We start from the raw sequence: 19,311 nt of genomic DNA on the forward strand, positions 1-19,311 counted from the left end.
GTTAAGCGCCAAAAGGACAGTGGGAGTGTATCTGTATTTGTATTTGTATGCGGTTTATGGATATACTTGTAACAGAGTGGAAGGGAAGTAGAAAAGGAGCTTTTTCTGAATTCAAGTGCAGTTGGGTTGGCGTCACGTTCAGCAAATGGATTTTGCGGCCCAAAAAATAACTGCGCGAGTAAAGTCCGAAAAAAAACACGCGGATGCATAAAGCTCATATGGAAACGGAGGGGAGGCACCTGATCAAGAAGAAAGAGAAATTTAAATTCGAACTTGCAAGCCAATTGAAATAGAATCTTAGCCAATCGCAGACGAAAGCCAGATGCGCCTGAGATTAAATCAAACCGCTTGAGCTTTCGGTTCATCGCAGTTCATCTTTATCGGCTCCAAATCATATGTGGTTTTTTCAGATGGGCGTGAGGAATAGAGAGTGAAAGCACCCATCTCGCCTATCCGCTCCGTCAGCATGGAAATGCCCATATTTTTTACCCATTTCCATGCATGTTCAAGTTGCTTAAGCACTATGCATGTATTATTTTCCCTTATCTTCAAAAGATATAAAAACCTGTTTGCAAATTACAATTGTCTCACCATTAGCAGTTTGAAATCCGAATTGAATAAAATTACACGCAGTGCATTGATTTTCCTGACCAATACTCGCTTTATTCATTTTGCGCAGCACATATAGTTTAGAAAAGGCCAAGTGGCATTAGTGTGTGGTAGAAAATATTGACCTGCTGGCCATTAACTACGGCAGTGCTGACTTCGTTTTCCATCATTAGTTCCCTTTTTATTTGCTAACACCATTACTATTTTCATTATTGCCGGAAATTCTCAAGCCGGTGGTTATCAAAGTAGGGATGTACGCTCCTCTTATCTTTGTTCCCAGGGGCTGAGTACTGTTTTATTTCCTCCATTTTCTGTTTCCGCCAGTGGTCACGCTTCCCTTCCCTCACACCTTGTGTGCGCTTTTATATTTATTGGACGAATGGCATGCACGAACCTTGGCACATGAACAACCAAAATCGGGTTTAGGCAAAATAAAAATAACGGCGCTTGGTGTGTGCGGGGGGAGGGCGCGGCACAAAACTTAATGTCATTTTTTGCATTTCTTTGTTTATTTGCCACTACGTTCGAGAATTCAAGCTCTAGCCAAAAAAAGCGCGAGTGCAAGAATAAAATCACTTGTCTGTGTAAAGTCATCTCTTTCTTTCTTTTCAATCACCTCTCACTTTTCTCACCTTTTCCACTTTTATTTCTTATTCGAACTCGCATTTCACGCACAACCTGTACTTTATACATTCATCCGCAACCTTTTTTCCACAGCTCCACCCCTCAACAACAGCATCAGCAACATGGACACTGAGAGTCTTTATTGGGACCAGTACGACACCGACACCGACTATATGCCACAGGCCACAGTGCCTATTCAAGAAGTTTACTACGCACGCCCATCTCTACAACAATACAGGCAACCGCCAGAGCACTACTCGTCAGACCACACGTCATCGCGGGGCAGTTACTGGTCGAAATACCTTGGCACGCAGTTTGCCAGCGACCAATGTACGCCAACAAAGGCTGGGTCGGACACACCACGGATGCACAGCACCATGGATATCCGCCGGCTTTTGGTCATGCCTGAAAAACTGGCATCGTTGCACTTGAGTTCGGAAGACGGGCTTGTCGCTGCCACGAAGGAACAAGGTGCTCGTTTGGAGACTGGCCAAAGAAAACTGGTCGACGGATATCAGTTGGTCGACGCCGTAGAGGGTGCTGGAAGGGGGATTTTCCGGGCAATTGATTCGCCGTCATCAGATTCCGTTTCTGGCCAGTGCGCTAAAGAGGAGGCGGCCTCTTCTGGCATATCCGTTGGCATGGTAATCAACGGCAACATTAGCAACAGCGGCGGCAGCGGCGGCGGTGGCGTAAATCCGATGGCCCTGATCACCCGTCTCAACTTTTTGAAAGACCAAATGGAGCAAGATGAGCGACTAGTTTTAAATTATACTGTGTAATTGTATCATCAAAAAACAACTAATTTTTCTTTTCATGTTTAATCCATCAACAGATGAATCCGACTGCCATGTTTTTGCTTGGCGTTATTTTTGAGGGATTATTTTTGTGGCAGAGCGAAAATTTTATTTTTGTAAAAAGGAAAAATTTTGAATGGAATAGAATGGTCAAAAGAAAAAATGTAAATGAAGAAAAACAAAGAAGCGGAAATACAAGTCACAAGATTAAAAAATTTTATGAATGAAAAAAGAGGCGAATAATGCGAATAATTTTTTGTTTGCAATTGTTTGCTTTCTTTTTTTGATTAGGCTCGAGTGAACAGGGGGGTGACTCAGACCGGCCCACTGGAAACAACGACCTCTGATACACAGTCACTGACATCCATTGAAATTATATTCTCAATGGATGCTGCTCTCGGTCTATACTCCTTGTGCAGCCTCTCGCATTCGCGCTGCAGTTCCTCACGATAAGTAACCTGATGCAGGCTCTGGTTAAGGTAATGCGGCATCATATCACCTCTGTTGCTGCTGCTGCTAGCTACCATATTGTTTCTCTCGTTACCCAATGCCTGGCGCTTAGACGACAGCGAAATCTCGGCTGTAGCCACTGTAGCCAGCGAGTCCAAGAGCGACTCGTGCGGCAGCTGGTGCGAGTAGTACCGTCTTTTATTATGGTGCGATTCATAGTGCGAGGTCATGGGCGGGCTGAGCTCGGCGGCGCGCATCAGCGACTCGAGCCCAAGCATGCGTGGGAAGCGCACTTCGCGCACACTGGAGTAGTCAGCGTGCATACCATGTGAGCTGTTAGCTTTGAAAGGTGTAGACGGGATCGATGGCGTCGAGGCATATGACAGGACGTTGCTCCATGGTGTGCAATTTGAGCTCGTCTGCCTGCTGTCGCCGCTGAAATTGTCGCTCTCCATAGTGTTGCCGCTATGGAATGTAGATTGCATGCGGTTGGAGAGGTTCAACTCTTGGTTCTCGGCGTGTAATGGCAGCGATGAGCTGCGGCACGATGCATCGGCACTCAGAGGTGTCTTGTGCACAGTTTTTTCTGTCGGGCTGGTGTTATTTGTAGCTCTGCGTCTGCGGCGCTTAATAACTGCCCGCTTCATAGAAGGAGGACGCGAAATTCCGTGCAGCTTCCAATATAAGCCGCACGAGTTGCAGACAACATTGCTGTTCACGTCGCGGCGCCAGAGAGGAGTCGAGTCGACACCACAGTTGAAGCACACGGTGCCGCTCGGTTTGCTGGCCGCCACTGTGCCTATGCTGGTCGTAGGAACGCTGCTGCTGCTGCTGACAGTGTTTTTGCTGCCATTGGATTGGCTGGAGCGGGACTCATTTTGTAACCTTCTTGGTGCCGACGATGACTGGAAGTGCTGGAAAGGCTGTGGGGGTGATGCTGCGGCCAATTTAGCTGCGGTATTGTGTGTTGATTGGATTGGCACAGGCAGGGTTGCGCTGCGTGGGCCTTCGCTGTGTCTACTTACAGAGAACGCGGCCGCGCCGAGGCTTTTTGTGAGGTCAGCAAAACTGGGAATACTCTGCGACATGTTTTTTGTTTTGTTGGATTGATAATGCTTCTGCTGCTGCTGCTGATATGTGGATTGGAAATTGTTGCTAGGAAGGGATAGATGGATGCCAAGAAATAAAAAGAATAGAGAAGAAGATTGAAGAAGTGTTGTTTTTTATATTTCGCGATGCGTCCTTTTTTTGGTGTCCTTGATGTTTGGTATGCCGATGTTTGCAGCAGAAAAAAAGATTTTGGAAGTGGTTGTTTGTCCCTTTTCAGGTCGATGATGTTCTGGCTAGATTAATGGCGTGATGGAACAAATCCTTTCACAAATACCGAGCGAGTGTATAATAATGATAACAGGCAAGAATATAGAAGCGAACGGTTTTCTGGTGGGTAAAGAGCTGTGGTCTTTCAACACAAAAATAAAATAAAAATGTATTGTGTTGTGTTGTGCGCAACAAGATAAGATTAATAATGAAAACCCGTTTGTTTTGGTTGGCTGTTTGGATATAAGATAAATAATTAAATGTAAAGGTGAGCAGTAATAGGCTCGTTGATAAATGGATGAGTAAATGGGCTAATAGAATGGTTGACTAGTTGGACAGAGAGGCAAAGAAAAAAGTGGGAATACAATATTTGGGAGGAGGATTCAGCTTAGCTTATATACAAAAAATGGCTGCCAGAACAAAAGCGAAATTGGTCAGTAAAAGTAAGGGCGGGCGAGTGCAAAAGAGAGGGGGGTGCAATACAAGGGGGGGATGGTTGGTAAAAAAGGTGCATACAAGAGGGATGGGATTTTTTCTTTTCGAGTGTAGATAAAAAGGGCCTATTTTATTTTTTCCTTTACTTCGGGCGCTCATTCTGCATGCATTTTTCTTCTATTATATTGGCTGTCGCTCGACAATGAAAGAAGTACGAGACAAGACAAGACAAGGGCCCGCGATTTACAACCAAAATATATATCCACTGAAATAGTTTGTTAGACAAAATTCGGAACAAAATGATTGCATGGTTTCTTGTATTTTCTCCGAATTGATATGCAGAAAAATACAGGAATGAGACTGATAAAAATAAAAAATTATAGGGTGCAAGGTGCATAATAAGAAAAATTAAGCACCTATTGTTTTCTTTTTTTGTTGGCTGGTTGGTTGTTCGCTTAAAGATTAGTTAGAGCAAAAAAAGAAGGCGGAAGTAGATGCTTGACATATTTTTTCTTTGGCTTGACTGCCTAATTGAATAAATCCAAAGGTCCCTAAACTGCAACCTGTAACAGAAAAATTGTATAGGCAATTTTCAAATGACTGAGCAAAAGGCGGAGAGGGGTGAGGAGAGGGAGTAGTTTTTTTAACTTCAAACACCCCCCTCTATTCTCTCGTCCTTCACTAATTCAGTCAGCTTTTCGACCGAATATTCATACGGAATGAACAAATGAACCTGAAATCATAGGATGACACACGAGCACATATGTCGCAGTCATACATAATGCGGAAGCAGCTCATGCTTGGAAATAAATTTAACAGCACTACATGCCACTTTTTCCTTCCTCACCTCTGCCAGTGCGCGTGTCACGCTACACCCGCCGCAAAGGCTAAGACTTTCTTTATACATGTCGCAATCAGCGCATGTTCGTTTTAGGTACCTATATATATTTAAAAAGCAAATAAATTCAAGCGTGCAATCAACGCTACTTTTTTTGTCTGCTGAGGCGGATAAGGCATGAAGTCATCATTATATCCCTCGAATTTTTTTTACATTTTTAAACGCCAGGGAAAGGTAAAAACCACTTTTAATCAGCAACAATTAGTTTTTTTACCTGTCATTGGGGGGGGGCGTAATAGTATGAAAGATAATTCATCCGTCTGCCCACCTCAATGACAAGTTAATCAGTCACTCATGTCGCGCAATCGTGTCAAAACATTCTGATCGTGTATCGATTTTACCTTTTTTATCTATCTGCCACAATAAAACCACTTACCAAGAACGGGATTAACCAAAAAAAAATTTCACTAGACAATTTGCAGCCGTGACGAAGAAAATGTAAGGGTACAAAGAAAAAAGAAAAGAAAAAAGAAAAAAATTACTCGGAACAAGTGAATCTCATCTGACTTCTATTTTTTTTTTGCTTAATCGACAATATATAAAAAATTTTATAGGCGTACAGTCAGACACATATGCTGCTCCGAGATGGATGACTGGGGATGATTGCCCAAATGATTTCAGCTGTCGATACAAAGCAGCAGCAATAAAAAAAAACAAATCGACCATTTTTTTACACACGTTTTTCTTCTTTTTGTCGGAAATAAAAAGCCCCGTGTTGTGGATATGTGTGTATTTGCTTTTGTATGTGGCGGACAAAAGATATAGAGGAAAAATAAAAATAAAAATAAAAATAATTTGTGCCAATTTTTTCTTTTCAAAGCGAATGACTGCGAACAGCGGGAATTCTATTAAAGAAAAAATTGCACCACCATTCTTCGATATCACGCGAACGTGCAACGCTCCACTGGCCATCAATAATTTCGCTTGGTTGTTGATCGGAACGGAGACAATAGAAAGTATATGTTCGTTATTTCATAGCATCAAGCGGCTGCAGTCAGCATCCTTCAAATATCGAGATATTTCTTGTACCAAATGTCGTCAAAAAGTAAACTCCATGCGCAACTTGTGGTCATAGCCATGGCCATGGCCACAGTCAGCCGCACGTTGCCAAATATTCCTACATTTTTCTTTTCCATTCAATGCCCAAAGTCAGCGCCCTTGTTTTTTATTACTCCTCGCAGGTGTTTAATAATAGAAAAATCGAATAATGGCTTGTATTACAGAGTAAACCAGAAGCAGCAACAAGTAGGTTGTTGACTGCAAGCCAAAAAATAAATTATTTAAAAATAAAAAGTTAACGAGCAAAATGAACAAAAAAATCGTAAAAAATAGGTGATATCAAAAGACTTTACTTCAGTTGAGTGTGCTCAGCATGGCCTTTGACTTGGCCAAAAGCTGCTCGAGCCGCTGGCACTCTAGCTGCAGCTTCTCCTTGTGCACGCCACCCGACTGCTGCATCGCAGGATCTTCTGCTGCCATTACTTCCGTGGAATTTTCAGCAAACGAGAATTCTGCTGCAGCGACGCTCGCCAGCGACACCAGCATGTCCAGCCCACTGCACGGCGCATGCTTTGTGGTCTGGCTCGGATCCGCCTGGGCCAATGGGCTGAGCTCAGCTGCCTTCATCAAAAACTCGAGTCCGCCCATCGATGAATCAGCAACAGCCCCGGCATCCGAGCTGACAGTCGCTGGAGCCCGAGTCTCCTCGCTGACATCCACAGTGGCTGGCTTTGAGAGCACCGGCGGACTGCCCACAGCCTCTGCAGCGGAGGAGCCCTGCTGACGGTGGTGCGCAACAGTGCGGTTACGGCGCTTCACCGCTGCGCGCTTCATCGACACCGGACGAGCCTTGCCGTGAAGCTTATAGAACAAGCCGCAGCTGTTGCAAATAATGTTGTCCTCAGGGTCGCGGCGCCACAGGGGGGTCTGCTCGGCGCAGCAGTTGAAGCACTTGGGCGTCATCCCCAGGCTTATCAGTTGCTTGGGAGTGATGCGCCGCTTCTGCGCTGCCCGCACATCGACCTGCTGCAGTTGTGCCGGGTGGCAGTTGGCTGGCCTAGGTATCTGCTCGACATCGTCCATCTCCTCCACTGTCGGATTTGCCGCTTGAAGCGGGTCCTTCTTGGTTGCTACCGTGTTCATCGCTCGCCGCTTTATCTTGGTCAGCGGGTGCATGACGTTGTAGGTTTTGAGGTACAAACCGCACCTGTTGCACAAGTGTGATCCCGATGCCGGGTCTCGTCGCCAAAGCGGCGTGCTCGTGGTCCTGCAGTTCATGCAGCTGATTTCCTTGCTGGAACTGGCAGTGGTAGTGTGCAAAGCAGCTGACGCGCAGTCGTCAGTGGTGGGTACGGGGGTGGGCGGGGATGTGAGTGAGCATATTCTTGAACTTGGTGTGGTCATGTTATCTGATGTGTCGGATGAGATTAGATTGCAAATATTATTTTGGCGATGTTCAAGCATTAAAGGCTGCTCGCACAACGTTCCAGTCTCAACAGCTGCCTCGAAAGCGGCCACTGGGACTAGTGATGGTCCATCAAGCAGCGCCGAAATGGATAGCAATGGGTTTTGGCGCGAGCTGTTGGTATTGTGGTAGTGCATGATTGGGTTTTTTTATATAAAGTCTGTGTGCGAGGAAGTGGTCGTGAGCAAGTAGAAAGCCGATGAGAAGGTTGAATAGAGGAAAGAAAATAACTGGTTTGGAGGTGATAAATACGAAGCAAAAAGATATCTGATTGAAGAGTGGATTGAAAATATATTGTGTGAAGGCTTGATAGCTGCAAAAACAAGAGAGCAGAAGCAAAAAAGAAAAAGCTGGTCGGTTTGATGAGTCCTCAACATGCGCGAGGGCCATCAGATAAAAGGAGAACTCTCGGAATCTCCAAATCCCAACCCAGTTGCTTATTTCTCTCTCTTTTTTCTTCTTCTTTCTCCCCACCCCCATACACGTTCGCTCGTGCCTAGGTAAAGTGCTGCAAGCACCTCTCTTGTGTACTTGCTTTTTTACGTCCTATCGTCCCCCTATTCCCAACTCTTAAAAAAAGAATATTCTGACAAGGTTCATCAGCAGTAGACGCTGATTCGTTCTCGGACCTTCTGCACTTTGTAAATGGAAATTCCGAACATAAAAAAATTGCTACTTAAATATGACAGAGATTGCGTGATGTGTGATCTGCTCAATCGGTTTTATCTTTTATCTGTGTTTCCAGATACCCGGAAAGAAATTAGTGAGACCTAATTTCGGGTAATGGAATTGCCGAGTGAGTTTTTGCTGGCTTCTACAAACCATGCTCAAAATAAGCCAAGAACAATACTCAAATTAATTTTTTTAAATCAACAATAAAAAAAGCGCACGATATCTGATCAATTATAAATTTTTTTTACAAGTTTCATCCTTCCATTACTCGCGGCTGATATCACGGCCAAAGAAGTAACGCTTGACCCAGTCAGACGCCACTAGCGTGGAATTGCGCAGCGAAAACAGCTCGCTCAAGTACGCCGACTTCCAGAACCAGAATGTCGCAATGCCACCGGCAGTAATATTGCGGTTAAAGAATGGAAGATCAGCAATTGCCTTCTCCGAGCCAATATATGCCAGCGATCCCTGCGAAGAGTACTTGAACGGACGGCTCTTCTCAATCAGGGCAAACATATCGGCATCGGGGTCCTCAGCGTGCTTCTTGGACAGCTTGTTGAGGTTACGCGAGAGCCACTTGCCCTGCTGAGCAGCCACCTGCGCCAGAGGCGCATATCCAGAGAGAGCGCAGTCGCCCAGTGCCCAGACATCCTTGGCGCCCTTGACACGCATGTACTCGTCAACAAGGAGGCCGCGGCCGTTGGTCTGGGCGGCGCTGAACTGCTCGCGGATCTTGTTGACCACGGGCTGCGACTTGATGCCGGTGGCCCAGACAAGCAGGCCGTAGGGAATTTCGGAGCGCGTGCCGTCGGGGTTCTGCACAATAAACGACTTGTCCTTGACCTCCTTGACCATTGTGCGCGTCAAAATGGTGATCTTGTTATCCGAGAACGTCGATTGCGTGTAGTCAATCAACTTCTTGTCAAAGGCGGGTAGCACATTGGGCAAGGCCTCGACAAGCGTGATTCGGACGCGGTCGGCCAGCCCAGGGTACCACTGGGCCAGATCGTCCTCGAGGAAGTCGTGCAGCTCGCCGGCATACTCGATGCCCGTGGGGCCGCCACCAACAACCACCATGTGCAGGAGGCGGTCGCGCTCGGCCTCGCTGATATGGTCAAAGGACGCCTGCTCAACGCAGTCAATCAGTCTGCGGCGAATCTTGCGCGCGTCGCCCATCTCCTTAAGGAAGCATGCGTTCTCCTCGACGCCCGGCGTGCCAAAAGTATTAACGGTACCTCCGACGCCAACCACCAGGTAGTCGTAGTTAATGGTGATCTTCTCTGTCTGACTCTCACTGTTCTTGCGCCGCTCCAGTACGAGCTCCTTCTTCTCAGCATCAATATCCGTGCACTCGGCCTCGTAGAACTTGACCTCGCGGTTCTTGTGGCGCATCAGCAGGCGCACAGGCTCCATAATCGACCGGTTCTCAATCGTACCCACGGTGCAGCTGGGCAGCAGGGGCGTGAACAAAAAGTAGTTGCGCGGGGACACCACCACCACGTTGAAATTCTCCGTGTCCAGGTTCTTCAGAATAGTCGTCGAGCCCCAGCCTGTGCCCAAAAGCACCATTGTCTTCTTGCTCGGGTCGAACGGCTGCTGCTCAACCGGGTTGCGGTTGCGGTACATTAGCCATCCCGTGTATGAGATGGTGCCGAGCGCTGTGCCGTAGATTATGCGCTTGAGTATGCGCAGTCGAGGGGTGCGCGGCTGCTGCTTGGCGGTCTCGTTGAGAGTGGACATGGCCATGCGCTGTGCAGCGGTGCTGATGGCTGCGCGGCTGAGTCGGAAGCTCGCTTTTGATGCCGAAAACATGGTTAAAAGAAAAGAATGTTATGCGTTTATCTTCTGTGAGTTAAATTGTATGTGTAAGTGTGCAGGTGTGAGCGTGCGACTGGTTCTATACGAGATAATAAAGTAGCTATTAAAATATACACAAGGGTCGTTCGAAAAACAAGATAAAAAATAAATTGAATGATTATATAGCTCGAAGAGAGAGATGAAAAAATATAGAATCGCAGTGATAAGGGTAAAATTTTAAGGAGGAAGAACGGTATCGGACGGGGCAGCACGATGACAGTATATATAAGTGCAGCGCCATGCTGGGCGGACAAAAACCAGCCAGTATCATCGCTCGAATGTGTCATTGATCGCAGCAAGCATTTTTATTTTTTGTTATTTTTTGTACTCCTTCACAACGCATAATCCGCCACTTGTTTTTTTTGTTAGCGTTCTGGGCGTTGGGGGAAAGTAAAAGATATAAATGTGATTCACCGAGCTCGCTGGTTGGTCGAGTAAAAGTCCGAATTGCCTAATTTATCGCTTACCCAACATTCTATTCTGGCAAAAATTTTGCAGCAAATCCCAACCTCGCTTTTACGCTTCTTTTTTTGCAAATACTCGATTTCAGCTTTAGAGATAGTGGCTGGGGAGGTGTTTTGCTGCTCTGTTTTTGGTACGAGTAGTGCTGGTAGTTCCTTTAACTGTGGCATTGAGCAGACGAATCCAATTCAAATGTGATACCCGGGGTCGGGGTATTTTCTAGCACTGGTGACTGAAGGAAATGCATGGGTTTATTTGTGAAAGGCTACACAATCACATGCAATCTCATCTACTGAACATCTGCGCCAACAAAATAAAAAAGTCAACGCCATACATGAAAAAGGTGAACAATAATATAATTTTTTTGTAGAGAGCTGCTGCCTCTCACGCACACACATACCTCAAATATCTGCGCGATCGCCACTCATTCCCTCCCACACACATGCACTCCACCCGTTAGTTGCCGGAATCTTGGACGGATAAAGAAAAAAGAAGGCAGGATGCTTATTCCGGCATTAAATTACCCAATGAGATCGTTGCGATCAATCGGGCATGGCTGTGCTTGTTTATATTGATGATTGTTTATTACTGCAAAAGCGGAGAGTTGCAGCGGGGTAAAAAAACGAGGAACCATGATATCAAATGTCACAATAACACGGCCGTGGGCCCGCCATGCGATAAACCAAATGAGGACTGGTCGTTTTTACCAGGCGCAAATCACTTGACTATTTTGGTGCTCTATGTAGTGAATAAAAATAACATTTTTTAAATCAAATTTGGAGTTGTAGAAAATAAGTGACTCAAACTACATTATTCCATTAAAAAAGTGTAAAAGGTGTAGTGTTTTTTTAGCGGCACTTGAGCTTTGTCACATGATTATTATCATCCAAGTAGATTGACAAACGGTAGTGCTTCTTGTTTTCCATACCGTCGTCCATGTCATCGGGACGAATTAGGCGGTATGGTGTAGGAAGATTTTCTTCGCGATAGAGTCGCGTCCTGGTGATTTTTTTCTTCGCGCGTATTCAGCACACCGTTTTTGTGTATGTACTTGTTCATCAGCTGAGGTGCCCAGTAAAATCACCGGCATTCATCGTGGTATATCTGGACAGCAGTGTACCTGCTGTAGACGAGACCCAGGACGGCTACGCAGATGGATAGTTTAAAAAGCATATTAGATAGAATACAAAATAAATAAAGTGTTTTTTTACAGCGTTGAAGTTGAAAAATGAAAATCAAAGAAACATATGCAAGTTGAGGGCTCCACATATATATATACAAATATTTTTGGATAATGAGTAGCAGCTGGACATGCAAGCTAATTTTAGCACTTTTTGTTTGCTACCGCTGGTGCTGCTGCTGCTGCTGCTGCTGCTGCTGCTACAAGTGCTCAAGTTCTTAAGAAAAAATGGTGCATTTGTGCACACATACCCCGCACATTCAATGGTCCCATTTTTTCAACCGCTCAGTGCTTGAATCAAAGGGATGCTTCTGGATACCCCAATTAGAATTGCACCTAAATTAAAGCACTCATCGGTTCGAGAAGGAAACGTTGACATGCATCTAAAGTCCCTGTGGTCCGTGGCGCATGTGCCATCCTACTCACTGTTGATTAAATATCGAATTAATTTAATCTCGATCCACACATCTCTCCCCACACCTCAAATACATATCCTGAGTTTGATCTGTGATGCGCGCTGCTCCTGACGTGTGCATCCATTTCTGCGGTTTGGCTTTCTCATGTTCAACCTGCATTATTGAATTTCCATATTTATATTTTTTTGCATTTGTCAGGACAATTTCACTATATATATATATATTTTTTTTTTTTAGCAGTTTGAACACTTTTTTTTACTTTCGCCCTTAAATGTCGAACCCACGGCGACGCGTTGGTGTTGTTCCCAGCGAGGAGCTTACAGGGAGCGGCACGTTCAGAACCCAAATGCGCAACTTCGACAGCCCAATCGACGCGCAGCTTCGGCTGATAGACTCGGGCAAAGCTTTGGAGCGAGCACGCGGCATCCAGCTTTTGGCCGACCTCCTGGACGAGGACTGGCGGGCAAAGGGCGGCGCAATGGCAAGCACGCTGGCGCAGTCGACATGGGAGCAGGTCATCACATGTACAGCAGGCATACTGATCAAAGAGGCGCAGGTCTTCATTAACCGGCATGCGGAGGAGTGGCCGGGCCAAATGTCGGCAGCTGGCGATCGGCTGAGCAGCCGGATCCAAACGCAGTACTCGGTGCACGTGCGGCATATCTGGGTCGCCGCCATGCCCTTTCTGTCGGTGAAGCTGGCGCGGTCCCTGACAAAGCACATCACAGAGTCGCTGCTCGCAGACCCCTGCCTGGCGCATGTCGTCGGGCTGGACTACGCCAAGGTGCTGCGTGCCTGGGCGGCCCACGATCGCCACGTGCTGGCGTGTAAGGAGGTGCGTGCCGAGGCCGCGGTCAGCCTGTGTATCCGGAGCCTGTCGCGGTTTGGCAGCGGCGCCATGGCCGACACGCAGGCGTCGACGGAGTCGGCCGTGGCTGCCCAGGGCGTGATGCCTGGCGACGCTGAGTATGCCGCCGTGATGCTGGCGGTTGTCGCCGCGGCGACGCCCGCGCGCATGGAAAAGCTCGCAGACAGCGTGCTTGGGTTTTGCGCCGAGTATTGCCGCCACCACACGCGCGAAAACCCCTGCTTCGCGGCCATCATTGACTCGGCCACCTCGGTGGTCCTGGCGACCGTCGACGCGCTGGCCAGCGACGACGCCAGTAACAATGGCGGCGAGCGGATCTGTGCCATTCTGGCATGCTGCCTGCAGCTGTGGACTACGCGCTCGGCACACCTCAAGCGCTCGCTCTTGCAGGCGATCCGCATCCTGACCCGCGTCATGGCCACGGTGGACGAGGGGCGCGGCGGCGAATCCGAGGCGCGGCCGCTTCTTGAGCTGGCGCTTAAGCAGCTGACAACCGGCGCGTGGGACAAGGCCGGGTTTATGCGTCTGCCGCGCAGCCTGCTGGGCATTTGGCCCATGGTGCATAGCGGCCCCGAGGGCGCAGCCTCGTGCGATCCGCGCCAGCCGCTGCAGAAGTTTGGCGCGGTGCTTTCGATCGTCGACCCGCTGCAGCTGGCGTTCTTCGACACCGTCGGGTTTCTTGTTGCGCACCTGGCAGCCATGCACTCCAGGCCATCCGGCGACGCGGTCACGGCTGCGGCCACAGCAACGGCGCACCACCGCAAGAAGCGCACGCGCACTGCGCCAACAGCGCTTGCTCGGATGCTGGCGGCCATGTGGTCCGAGGGCTCGCCGGCCAACTCTCGCGGCGCCGCCCAGCTGGTCTGGTACGTGTTTGCGGTCTACGCCGACAAGCTGGGTCCACTCAGGTGCTCCGAGGCGCTGCAGGACATCAGCCAGCTTGTGCAGGACAGCGACCTGAGCCAGCGCGCGGATCTCGCCGAATGGGCGCTGGGGACCATCCGCCTTCTGCAGCGACGGGGCGCAGCGGGCGCAGTGCCGAGCGAGGGCGGCGCGGCGCCCTGCGATCCTCTCTGGCAGCATGCCATTGCCGGCGTCGAGTCTGCGCTGGCAGGCGCCCCCGGGCTGGTATTCGACATGCTGCACCGCTGCCAGGCGCCGGCGCCCAAAGTGCACCAGCTGTGTCGCCAGGCAGCTGCCGCGCTTGAGGCCGGCCCGCCGAGCGCATACGACAGCCCCGATGCGCTGCAGCTGGCGCTTCTGCTCACCCAGTACATGTGCTCGGACGAGAGCCGCTCGCCAGACGGCTGCATGGCCGGGGTGTGCTTCCGCGCGGCAGCCCAGCTCTGCCAGAACGCTGCCAAGCAGCGGTGGCCGCACCACTTGTTTGCGGCCGTGCTGAGCCGCGCGCTCGGGCTTTCGCAGCTGCCCGGGCCGGCCCACATGCGCGCCGGCGTGCCCGCGGCCAGCTGGATCCCGGAGCTGCGTGTCTCCCGAGCGCTGCAGACGCTGGACGCATACATTGATGATACGCGCGTGTGCCAGCACATTCTGCGCAGCCACTGCAGTGCCAGCCGGCCGCCGCCCGAGCCGCCGTCCGAGCCGCCGTCCGAGCCGCGCGCGCCCGAGCTATCGGCGCTCTCGCCAGCCCAGTGGTATCTGGTTGGGCAGAGGCTGCTGAAATGCATCGAGCAGTGCACCGAGAACGAGTACGCGCCGGTCTCTCGCTCGGCCGTGCCGTACATTGCACACACGCTGTGGCAGATCTCCACGCACGTCGACACGGCCCAGCAGTCGCTATTGCGCGTGGGCGGTGCCAATGGCGCGTCGCTTGCAGTGCAGATTGCCGACGGCTTTTGCGAGCGGCTGGTGGCCTTTGCGACGGACGCCAAGCAGCCCGAGCTTTTGTGGCAGACGCTGGCTTTTATCTCGCCGTGGTCCCGCGGCTACTCGCGCCTTGCCGGCCTCGATTCGCTGGTGGCCGGGCTACTGGCCGCTGTGTTTGCGCCAGCCAACCCCGACTTGCTCTGTGGCCTGGCTCTTGGCAGCCCTGCGCACGGCTTGGCAGGGGGCGGTGCGCTCGCCGAGAACCTCGACGTTTTGGAGTCGCAGGTGTCTTCGGCCACCGAGGCCAACCAGCGCATGCAGCAGATGCAGCTGGACCGCGGGGAAAAGAAGGATTACGCCACGGCGCTCGAGACGTACATGCTAGCGGCTGCGTCCGGCCACCTGCAGGAGCCCTGGACGCAGGCAGTCCGGGTCCTCCAGGCGCTGGCTAGCCACCGCGACACGCTCGCTGCAGAGCTTGCCTCGCTGCTGCCCAGGCTGGTCGACACGCTGGAGGGCGCACCGCTGCTCGTGGCCAGCGGGTTTGCCGCCGAATGCATCATGCTCAGCACGCCATCGTCGAGGCCGGCCCTTTTGGCCAGGCTGAAGGCGCGGATGCTTGCGTTTTTAGAGTCGCCCAGCCACACTGGCCATATGCCGACGCTGTTCAGCGTTCTGCAGACCGTGTGCCTGCTGATCCGCGTCTCCGAGCACGGCGATGGCGGCGAGATGGACGAGGACCTGCCGCGCTTTGTCGCGTGGATAATGGAGGACGCCCGCAACGGGCTGGTGGACGCAGCTGTCGAAATGCACCTTATGCGGGCGGTCGTCGGGCCCTGGGGCAGGCGCGAAAGCCGGGCAATGTGCCGCGCGCTCTCGATCATCGAGGCCCAGCCAACGGACTTTCTGGTGTATCGCACGCAGACTGCCGCCACATTCGCAGTGCGCATGGCCGCCGAAGAGCAGCTGGCAGAGTACGGCCTGGCCCTCCCCCACCTGCTTGCCGACGGCAGCATCGAGTACCCCGAGGCACCCGTGGCCAGCGCCGACAACGCCTTGACGCTTATGACGCGCGACATTGGCTTGGCAATGCTGGTCTGTAGCTCGCAGACCGTGGCGCCCGGCGCGCTGCGTATTCTGATCATGCAGGTTTGCCACCAGGGCGTCTGCTCGCCGCAGGTCGCGAGCCTGTGCCGCCGCTTGTTGCGCAGTATCGCCGCGCTGATGGGCTTTGGAACGCTTGAGCGGATGGCCGGCGAATGCGGCGCGGATATCCTGAGCATTGATCCTGGGCTTCTCGACTCGCTCTCTGCGCTGGCGCCCTCGGCGGTGCCGCGGCTGGCCACGGACGCTGCGGTGGAGCACACGCTACAGGGTGATTTTGCCCAGGCCTCCGCGGTGCTGTCGAAGCTGCCGGCCGTCACGGCCGGGAGCGCAAGTCGCATGTACGCCCATGCTATGGTTCTGTCGGCCAGCGACGCGAGGTTGTTTGCATCAGCCTACGCGCAGATCCTGGTACCGTGTTTCTCGGAAGCGCGCCTGGCGGACATGCTTGAAAGCTCGCCCGAGATGCTTGTTCTGGAGTTGCTTGCACTGTATCTGCCGCAGCCGAACACTGCTGACTCTACGCGCCAGCTGCTGGCCAGCATGCCGCTGCGGGAGGGCGAGTCTCCGACCATATCCCGCGCGTACGAGCGGCACTGCTTGGGCACGCTTCAGCCGACGCTTGCTTTCTCCCGGGCTCCGCAGTGGGGGCGGCGCTACGGCCTGGACGCAGTTACCCGTGCAATAAACAAAGTGGCCCAGGACAGCGCGCAGACATCGACGGGTGGCTTTTTGACCAGCCCGCGGATCGCCTGGATAGCCATCCACCTGCAGGCCAGGATCCAAGGCGCGTGCTTTGACGATGAGCGCCAGAGACTCATGCACTCGCTGTGCCTGCTGCTGAGCATTTCGGTGCCCGCATCATTGGATAGCCCGCTGGTTCAGCCGATTATTTTCCGGATTCTGACTGGCAGCTGGCTTTGCGCCGGCGAGCGCACCAGCCTCCAGGCGTGTCTGGCCTTTAGCCTGCTGCTTGACAGCAGCAAGAGTGTTTTGCCGCAGGTCCTGGTATCTGACCACGGCGCCGGACTGCTGAGCACGCTCACCCAGGACATCTCGAAGATGCGGCCGCAGGATGCCCGCCGGTGCGCACTGGCAGTCGCGTGCCTTCTCAAGGCCGTTGATGAGGTGCGCGCGTCCTCGACTCTGTCCTATGCCACCGCGCCTGAGCTGCTCATCGGCAGCACGCTGGAGGCCGTGTATGACTGGGCCCAGTTGTCTCCGGCAATGGTGGTCACTGGGAGCGCCATTCGGCGGGCCGACGATCGAGTGAGTCTGGCGCGCATTGCAGACCGGGCTGCGTCACTGCTGCTGCTGCCCACCTTGGACTCTACCAGCCTTTATTCGGTGTCGTGTGCTGAGTTTGTGGTGGCGTCGACCGAGCGGCTGCTCCAGCTGGCTCTGCCCATCAGCACAACTAGCAGCGGTGTGCTGACGCAGGCGCTGGGCGTTGCCCTCGCGGGTCCCACGCAGATCGACCTGGCATCAGAGGTGATAAGGGTGCTTACGGGTGCGGGGCGCAAAGTTTTCGAGTACCTGCGCAAGTTCAGCGGCACGTCGAGCGGCAGCGCGTACCAGAGGGCGATCACCATGCTGTTGCGCACCGTGTCGCTCATGCAGATGCTCGACCAGTCGCCGGCCGACGCTGCTGCCCCTTTGTCTGGTGCTGCCAGGGACAAGCTGTTGCGGGAGGGAGATTTGCTGTGGCTGGTGTGCGATATTGTCACGAGGTCGCACAGTCAGAGCGCCATTGCCGCGGCCATCGGGGTGGTCGCTGAGCTGAACAGCAGCAGGAGGCTGGTTGAGTCCGCAGTCCGGCACCTGGATGGCCGGCAGAGGCAGGTTCTTCGAGACGTATCACTGATGCCCGCCGTGGCCAGCCTTGACAGCCACCAGTATCCCATTTGGATCCAGCAGCATCAGCAACAACGCCTGGATTCGGCATTCCTCGAGGCCATCTGCTCGACCACCCAGACGCCCAGCGGCGCCTTGTCCGAGCTAGCTTGTGCACTCGCCTCCTACGCTGAATGCAAACTGCTCAAACTGGCAATCCCGCTGATGTTCGCCGACTCGCACTCCGCCAGCTGCCTGCTCCCGCACGTCATGTTTGAGATTCTACCCGGGGCATCCATCGAGACGCGCGAGGAGATTGCCGCGTTCCTACTGGACTTTGTGCACAACTGGCGTGAGCGAGCCCCAGCTATGGCTCGGATAGTCATTGATGGCACTCTGCAGATGCGACAGCTCGACCATCAGCGCTACTCGGACATCCGCGAGTTCTTCGGGCACTTGCCAATTGCACTGTTTGAGATGGCTGACCTGGCGGCAAAGCTCAATATGCCCGAGACAACCACGTTTTTGCTTGAATGTGACTTGACTTGCACCGGTGCTGAGAGACTGACTGGGATTGACAGCATCACTGGTGATGCGCGGGAGCTACTGCGGTCGGTGTACCAGAGTCTCGGCAACCAGCCGGCGGCTCAACTATTGAGCTCGGTGCAGTCTGTTAATGATGTGATGCGGAGATGCCAGGACACTTCTGACTGGCGCACTCTGCTTTTGTATCAGGAGGCGGTGCCCGGAAACTTTGGCATGGCAGATAGCCACGCTGGTGCTGGAGATGACGGTGAGTTTGAAATCGGCGACACGCTGGTCAACCTTGGTCTGCTAAACTCCATCCGCCCTGGGACATCGCCTTGGGACGTCAAGCCGCTGGCTGGAGTTTCCGAACATGGGGCGAGGGCATTGAATGCCGGCCTACAGGCCACTTTTGCAGCGTCCTGGCGGCTGGCAAAGTGGGATGTGCCGGCGATTCCACTGCTGCAGCACCAGAAGCAACACGATCCTTCAACAGACACCGCTTCGCTGTTGGTCCAGATTGCCAAGCGGCCCGAGGAATCGCTATACAGTATGTTCAAAATGCGGTCGTTTGGGCAGTTGGCCGAGGCGTCGCTTGCTGTTCAAGAGTACATGTCTGATCCCAGCGCGATCACCGCACTGACCTCTATTTCTTCCGGCGGTATGCGAAACTCATGGACATACCACGCAGTGAGTGCGCTTCTACCGCTAATATCCGGCAGCGCCACCAACGACGACAATGATGAAGATATTGACGACGATAGTGACTGCGATGGCGTTGCTGTGGCCACAGAGAGCGGCGGATTCGTGCATGTCAGTCAGGTCACGTCGTTTCTGCTCTCGCGGTGCTGCGGCGGCATGCAGGCGTCAAGCATGGAGCCCGTATACCTGGCTAACCTGACGCTTCACGAAATCGCAGTGCGCGAGATCATGGCCGCACGACCCAACTCCCGGGCCCTGGCTCCTGTGTTTG

General features: G+C 52.2%; 5 protein-coding genes across 5 annotated transcripts; 2 read left to right on the forward strand and 3 right to left on the reverse strand.

Moving 5' to 3' along the window:
- Window positions 1-1,355: 1,355 nt before the first annotated feature.
- Window positions 1,356-2,015, forward strand: BX661DRAFT_195590 (uncharacterized protein; the record flags this gene model as incomplete). Its single annotated transcript, XM_051537960.1, has 1 exon — window positions 1,356-2,015. One exon carries the CDS (start codon window positions 1,356-1,358, stop codon window positions 2,013-2,015), a length of 660 nt encoding a protein of 219 aa, XP_051395421.1.
- A 329-nt stretch (window positions 2,016-2,344) lies between these two features.
- On the reverse strand, window positions 2,345-3,568 carry BX661DRAFT_195591 (uncharacterized protein; the record flags this gene model as incomplete). The annotated part of the gene is made up of 1 exon (XM_051537961.1): window positions 2,345-3,568. One exon carries the CDS (start codon window positions 3,566-3,568, stop codon window positions 2,345-2,347), a length of 1,224 nt encoding a protein of 407 aa, XP_051395422.1.
- Window positions 3,569-6,483: 2,915 nt separating this feature from the next.
- On the reverse strand, window positions 6,484-7,731 carry BX661DRAFT_195592 (uncharacterized protein; the record flags this gene model as incomplete). The annotated part of the gene is made up of 1 exon (XM_051537962.1): window positions 6,484-7,731. One exon carries the CDS (start codon window positions 7,729-7,731, stop codon window positions 6,484-6,486), a length of 1,248 nt encoding a protein of 415 aa, XP_051395423.1.
- Window positions 7,732-8,443: 712 nt separating this feature from the next.
- Window positions 8,444-10,368, reverse strand: BX661DRAFT_175985 (pyridine nucleotide-disulfide oxidoreductase-domain-containing protein). The gene has a single exon (XM_051534225.1). It carries the CDS (start codon window positions 10,076-10,078, stop codon window positions 8,531-8,533), a length of 1,548 nt encoding a protein of 515 aa, XP_051395424.1. The 5' UTR covers window positions 10,079-10,368; the 3' UTR covers window positions 8,444-8,530.
- A 1,773-nt stretch (window positions 10,369-12,141) lies between these two features.
- Window positions 12,142-16,432, forward strand: BX661DRAFT_202755 (uncharacterized protein; the record flags this gene model as incomplete). Its single annotated transcript, XM_051538514.1, is given in 2 exon segments — window positions 12,142-16,251; window positions 16,266-16,432. 2 exon segments carry the CDS (start codon window positions 12,453-12,455, stop codon window positions 16,430-16,432), a joined length of 3,966 nt encoding a protein of 1,321 aa, XP_051395425.1. The 5' UTR covers window positions 12,142-12,452.
- Between the last annotated feature and the right edge of the window lie 2,879 nt (window positions 16,433-19,311).

This window comes from Kickxella alabastrina, assembly GCF_025024165.1.
Source record: "Kickxella alabastrina strain RSA 675 chromosome Unknown BX661scaffold_1, whole genome shotgun sequence".
Classification (NCBI taxonomy): Eukaryota; Fungi; Kickxellomycota; class Kickxellomycetes; order Kickxellales; family Kickxellaceae; genus Kickxella; species Kickxella alabastrina.

Excerpts from the sequence above, each read along its gene's own strand:
- BX661DRAFT_175985 (XM_051534225.1), bottom strand. The coding sequence starts at position 10,078 with ATGTTTTCGGCATCAAAAGCGAGCTTCCGACTCAGCCGCGCAGCCATC.